This window comes from Artemia franciscana, chromosome 14, assembly GCF_032884065.1.
Source record: "Artemia franciscana chromosome 14, ASM3288406v1, whole genome shotgun sequence".
In the NCBI taxonomy this organism is placed as follows: Eukaryota; Metazoa; Arthropoda; class Branchiopoda; order Anostraca; family Artemiidae; genus Artemia; species Artemia franciscana.
The window spans coordinates 6,374,081-6,380,225 of NC_088876.1; the positions used below are offsets into that span (position 1 = coordinate 6,374,081).

The 6,145-nt window shown below is 34.5% G+C and overlaps 1 protein-coding gene across 14 annotated transcripts in view; it reads left to right on the top strand.

The window, feature by feature from the left end:
- LOC136035236 (tropomyosin Cha f 1.0101) overlaps positions 1 to 2,177 on the top strand; it is a 107,950-nt gene extending 105,773 nt beyond the window's left edge. For 13 of the 14 annotated variants that reach the window (XM_065716890.1, XM_065716886.1, XM_065716884.1 and 10 more), the window contains one exon: positions 1,780 to 2,177. In XM_065716890.1, coding sequence (XP_065572962.1) covers positions 1,780 to 1,862 — 83 coding nt within the window. In that variant the 3' untranslated portion in view covers positions 1,863 to 2,177. The remainder of the gene's footprint in view (positions 1 to 1,779) is intronic. The other variant, XM_065716861.1, reaches the window with a different exon arrangement.
- The last annotated feature ends 3,968 nt before the right edge of the window (positions 2,178 to 6,145 follow it).

A 6,145-nucleotide genomic window follows, 5' to 3' on the forward strand; every position in this document is an offset into this window, starting at 1 on the left:
AGGATACCATCCCTGCTTAATCTCTTCGCTGCCTTTTGCTATCTTCTCTGCTTTCTTTGCAAATGGAAAGTGATATTATCTCTGTAACGACAGTTAAAAAGATGGTGAATGTTAAAATAGATATTCTATGAAAAAGAAATCAAAGTAATGAATCATCATAAAATGGCTTCGGTTCTTCATGTATTTTGGAAGAACATCTAGAGTGGTTCTGCCAGTTCTAGAATTTTTTTTTTAATCAGTTGGGAAGATGGTAAGAGAAAGGATGGGTACCCAAGGTTAGACTAGGAATATAGTTCATGCTTACGGGTCTCTTTGGAGGTGGCCAAAGCAGTAGCTCTGGGCAGGGTGGGAGGGAGAAGGGGTGGTTGCCAATGTACCAACCTTTAGTGGCTTAACGCAGACATGAGTTTACGATGTTTTGCAATTTGAGTTTACAATGAGTTCTTGGAGCTGAAGTTAACAATTACTCATTATATTGTTAAATATCTCCTTTCTTTGGGTAATAAACAGTTTCAAGGAGAAAACTAAACATGCATTTACTTTTAAGTTGTTTTGTTAATTGTTTCAAACTTTGGTTGAAGTCAAACCAACTGTGGCTGGAATGGGCAAGTCGGGAGTGAAGTAGCAACTTGAAATTAAGATAACGTCCTTTCCAATGTCTTCTCTCATAATTTTAATTCAGAATTTTAATTTTAATTCAGAATTTTAATTTTATTAAAATTCATTAATTTTATTAATTTTAATTTAAAAAATTAAATTAATTTTAATTAAATTTAATTAATTAATAGAAATTAATTTTAATTCAGATGCAAGCTTTAATCTCAAAATTGCAGCTTGATTCAAATAGTTGAAATGTGTGCTTAAAGTCAAATGGCTAAAGTCTTCCTGGTGTCAATACTCACTACCTTATTCCAAGACTAGGATATCTAGTAAAACTGGGTTAAAAAGTTGTTTATCCTATGACCAGTTGATATGGGCAGCCCCCTTCTAGAAAAGTAATCCCTGAAGGCCATGTTTTAACGGAGTTCAACCGTTCTACGGAAGTAATCACAATTTAGCTATGAAGTTGCCTAATCCGTGAGACAAATACTGGAGAAAATTGACGGAAATGGTGTATTAGTTTTAGGGAGATTTGTTCCTTAAACGCGTTTTTTATATGAAATAATTGGAAAAAAATTGATCCCACCTTGTTTTGCTTTGGTATAATTGACAAATTCTACACCCTACGTGTTCGAATGCAGCTATAGAAGGAGCACCCACTTTACGATGGGAACCCAATATTTTGATATGTGAGGGCGTTAAAGTTTACCAACTATGGAATTAGTTATGTTTCCCGAATTTTGCAGTGGTTGCCGGTTCGTATATATATATATATATATATATATATATATATATATATATATATATATATATATATATATATATATATATATATATATATATATATATATATATATTATTAATATATATTTATAATCGCATTTACATTACTCATAGATATTGCTTACCGGTAGAAAAACACCCTGTGTTTAATTACCATTTCAATTTATTTGAAACTTTCATAACGATAACGAAATAATTAATAATAGCTAATGGTTACTGGGTTTTTGAGCATTCCCATTGTATTTCGGTCATCCATTCTTCAGGCAATTCTTACACCTAGGAAAGAAATGGCATGAAACAAGTTCGTATTTCTATCTTTATGCTGTCCTTCTATTTCTGCTGTCTGCTTTATTCCTTTTGTTGTTTTTTGTATTAAATGTTTTTTTTTTTCTATAGATGAGCTCGTCAACGAAAAAGAGAAATATAAAAACATTGCTGATGAAATGGACACAACATTTGCAGAATTGGCTGGTTATTAGTGCAGATTTTTAACTAAAAAAAGTTGTTTATATTTTTTTTGCCATATTTCAAAATGTTCTATTTTTTTTCGTACACTAAGGGCTTTATGTTTAGCTTTTGTTTAGTCGCACAAATTTATTTTTTCTTATTATGGCAGAAAGATGCAAGTTTAATTCATATGTTTTCTTTGAGATTTTTCTTTAAACTCGGTGCTTATGAAAAAATTTTAGTTTATAAATTCAAAAGTAGATTAAATAGATTACGCTTTGTAAAAAAAAACTTTTTGAAACTAATTTTATTCTGTTGTACTATTCAAATAAATCTTTTTCTGTTTATATTTTGTGTCATGAAAAATGAAAAGAATTAGATTCTCTATCGTGGTTTATCAATATTTTGTCGACCTAAACCATAAGTTCAGTTTTGTGAACTTCGCTAATAGCGTCAGCAGCTCACGCTAAGCTCGCAGGTGTCAACAAGAGTTTTTCAGAACGGTAAGTGGTGCTCAAGTTAACAACTGCAACATTTTCGGAGGCAAAAACAAGTGTACACTGGGTAGTACTATGGATGAATGTTCTTCTTGGCAACCTTATACCAGGGTTTCATTACAGCTGCCACAAGTTTGGGCGATAGGCACAAAAACCCAGCAACTGAAACGTTAGTTCAACGCCCTATGCGCCATCAACGACTCTGGAGTCGTTTATTCATTTAATGACATGTGTAAAGCTGTTGTATGAAGTTTGTAAGGACTTGGAACTTACCAGTCTGTTTTATAAATAACCTCTCAAATCACACTGTTTTCCATTTATAATTGAAACGAAAATATATTAAACGGTTTTTTTAATAAGAAAGCGAAAAATACGAAAAACTTAAATTCAAAAATAATTGTAATTCAAGTTTTAATGTTGCTCCTTACTTTCAGTTGAAAAAAACTTGTTTTTTTTTATTTATTTAATTTATTAGAACTCCTATGGCGATGGTACCATATAGACTGTGATCATGCTATGTGCTACTTTTCAGAAGTAAAATGCCTGTTCTCAGAAATCTGAACGAAAAGGTACCTTGCAAAGACAATAGAAACTCTTCTGTACTTCGATCGCCTGGTACAGGAACTCTTAGATGATGGAAATTTGATTCGTTTAAGATATGCTAGATAGTCAAAACAATATCTGCTGATATTCTGCGGATCTCTTAGTGCTACATAGCAATTCAATTGGATTTCTTGCTTGCCCCTTACAAAAGAGTAATTTTCATAGCGTCTCCAAGCATGTTCCGTTTTTTTTAAGGGGGGGGGGTGAAATTCTTCCACCAACCGAAAACAGTCGCTCCCGCAAACGAAGAAATTATGTAGTTAAGTTTTATTCTAGACTAATTATTACTCTTGGGTAGTCTTCAGCCACATATAAAAGAATTTCCACTTTCACAGTATTTTTGTTGCGTTCACGATTTTGTCGCAATTGTTGGTAGTTTTTTTCGTCAGTATGGTCAAAGTATTTATCACCAGAAAAGTAGCTAGCTCTTGTTAGTTCTGCCAGCTTCGTCAACAGCTTTGAGATCTTCAACCTTTCTTGCTTCTTCTATCAAGAATTCAACAACTACATCTCTACTCTCGCTAGGGAACCACATCATCCAGTCGCTGAGCTATTTTGCCGTAAGTAAAACGTACGATTTTGTCGCAAGTAAAACGTGGGATTTTGTCGTAAGTAAAACGTTAGCCCTTGAAAATGCAAGAGCAAAAGATTTTCACCAAAGATTTTCGTCAAGCAAATGGGGAGTCCTTCCCAAGAAGATTTTGCTGTTAGCAGACCAAACGTTGGTAATCAAGGACGTCTGTCAATTCAAATTCACGAATGTAAAACAGTTCAAAATAGGGATGATACCTTTTTATTGACAGTGAATAGATATAAATTTATTTAACTGGATATTTCGAACACATATACAGTGTTCATCATCAGCAGTAAAACTAAAAAAGTTTTACTGCTTTAAAGGTAAAGTTTTACCTTTTTTAGTTTTACTGCTGATGATGAACACTGTATATGTGTTCGAAATATCCAGTTAAATATTTTATATCAATTCACTGTCAATAAAAAGGTATCATCCCTATTTTGAACTGTTTTACTTTCGTCATGGAAAGGCAGTGTGGTCTTCGAAGTTATCTAAATTCACGAATCATAGCCTTCTATACTTTACAACTGAAATGGCACATTCTGTATCTATTTTTCCATGAATATAAAAAAACTGTATTCAAAACGAAAGCCAATTCCACATACTCCATGGTTTCCTTGTTTAAATTTCAGCTGCTGGGCGCTATTTCAAAAAAGTAGAATCTCTTTTTAGACGATTCAAAAGTGTTGAACTGCGCGTCTTCCCAATAAAATCTGTATTAAAATTGAACACTTGTCTGAAAGTATTTGCGTACTAAGGTACCTTCAAGTACTTCTAGTTTTTACTTAAATACAAATGTTAAGTACTTTCGGAATCTTTCACTTAAGTAGAGTACAAGTACTGAGATTATTTACTTAATTACTTGTGTACTTCTTACTTAAGGAATTCCCAAAATTATTTTCGGAAAATATCGATTGTGATGTTGAACTAAAAAAGACACCTTATGCATTCTGGTTGTCAAAATGCAATGTCCGCAAAATCTTAAGAATAGTTAAGCGTATTAAGCTGAAAATTTCAGATAATAATGAGGGGGATGTAGAAGTTAATCAGAATACAACCATGTGTATGGAGAAGTTCTAAAGTTTATTGCATTATGCGCTTTACTGAAAACAAAATATATTATAAACATTCTTTTTGTATTTATAAAATTGAAAAAAATGTTGTATTTTTGCACAATACTGTATCTTAAATACATTGGACGGAGCTGTATCTTGAAGTGTTGAGATTTTCAGGAATTAATATAATTATCATAGGCAGCGCAATTGTGCTGCCTAAGTAAAGAGCGATGTGGGCACAATGCACTATTTTATTTTTTTGGTTTGTTTTAGACCAGAACACTTAGTATCGAGGAATTCTCTTAGAAACTTTGAAAAATGTTCGTTAAATTGGAAATTGAAAGGGCTAGTGGCCTTTTTAATAGTCGAAAGTGATTGGAGAGCAACTGAGTCCCTCCCACGGCCACCATTTCCCAGAAAACATCCAATCAGGGCAAGGGTTGTAAGTTATGCACCGGGGTCATATATGCTTTGTATAGTAAAATGTAATCGTACAAACTTTGGAGGGGGGCTCATTGGATTGGCAATCAGAAGTTCTTGTGCCCTTTTTAAGATGGAGTGATCGGAGGGTGGATACCCCTCCCAAACCTCGTATTTTCCTGAAATGCATCTAACAGAAATTTTGAGATGGCCATTTGTTGTCATAGAAACTTCAAAAAAGGCTCATTCGATTGAAAATTGAAGGGGATAGTTCCCATTTTTATAGTCGAAAGTGATTGGAGGGCAACTAACCCTTCTATCACGTCCGCCATTTCGACGAACACATCCAATCAAAATTTTGAGATAGCCGTTTTGTTCCGCGTAGCTAAAAGGTCCGAAAATTATGTCTTTGAGGATAACGACCCCCCCCCCCCACAGCCCTCAGGACAAGGGTCGTAAATTTTGCCCTGGGGTCATATAAGGTTGTTGTTATAGAAATGTCGGTCGTATGAACTTTGGAGGGAGCTCATTGGATTAGTAATCAGGAGTTCTAGTACCCTGGATTCAAAGTGATCAGAGGGCCGATACCCCCCTCCATACCTCGTATTTTCCCGAAATGCCGCTGATACAAATTTTAAAATGACTTTTTGTTGTCTTACAAAACTTCAAAAAAGGCTCATTCGAATGGAAATTGAAAGGGCCTTTTTTAATAGTCAAATTGATTGGAGGGCAACAATCCCCCCTCCCGCCCATCAATTCCCAAAACACATCTAATCAAAATTCCGAGATAGCCTTCAGTGTAGTTGAAAGGTCTCGGAATTATGTCTTTGAGGATGACAACCCCACAGCCCTCAGTGCAAGGGTTGTAAGTTATGCCCCGAGTGCATATAAGGTTTTTATGGAAAGTATGGTCGTACAAGCTACGGAGGAGGCTCGTTTGAATGGAAATCAGATGTTCTAATTCTCTTTTTAAGAGTCAAAAGTGATCGGGGGCCCTAAGATGTATTTTCCGTAAATGCATCCGATAACAATTTTGAGAGAGCCATTTGTTCAAAAATAGTCCAAAGATCACATAATAATGCCTTTGGGGTTAAAAGAATCCTCCAGAGTCTGAAGGTAAGGGTTGTAAGTTATGCCCCACGGGCATATGAAGTTTTTTATAGAAG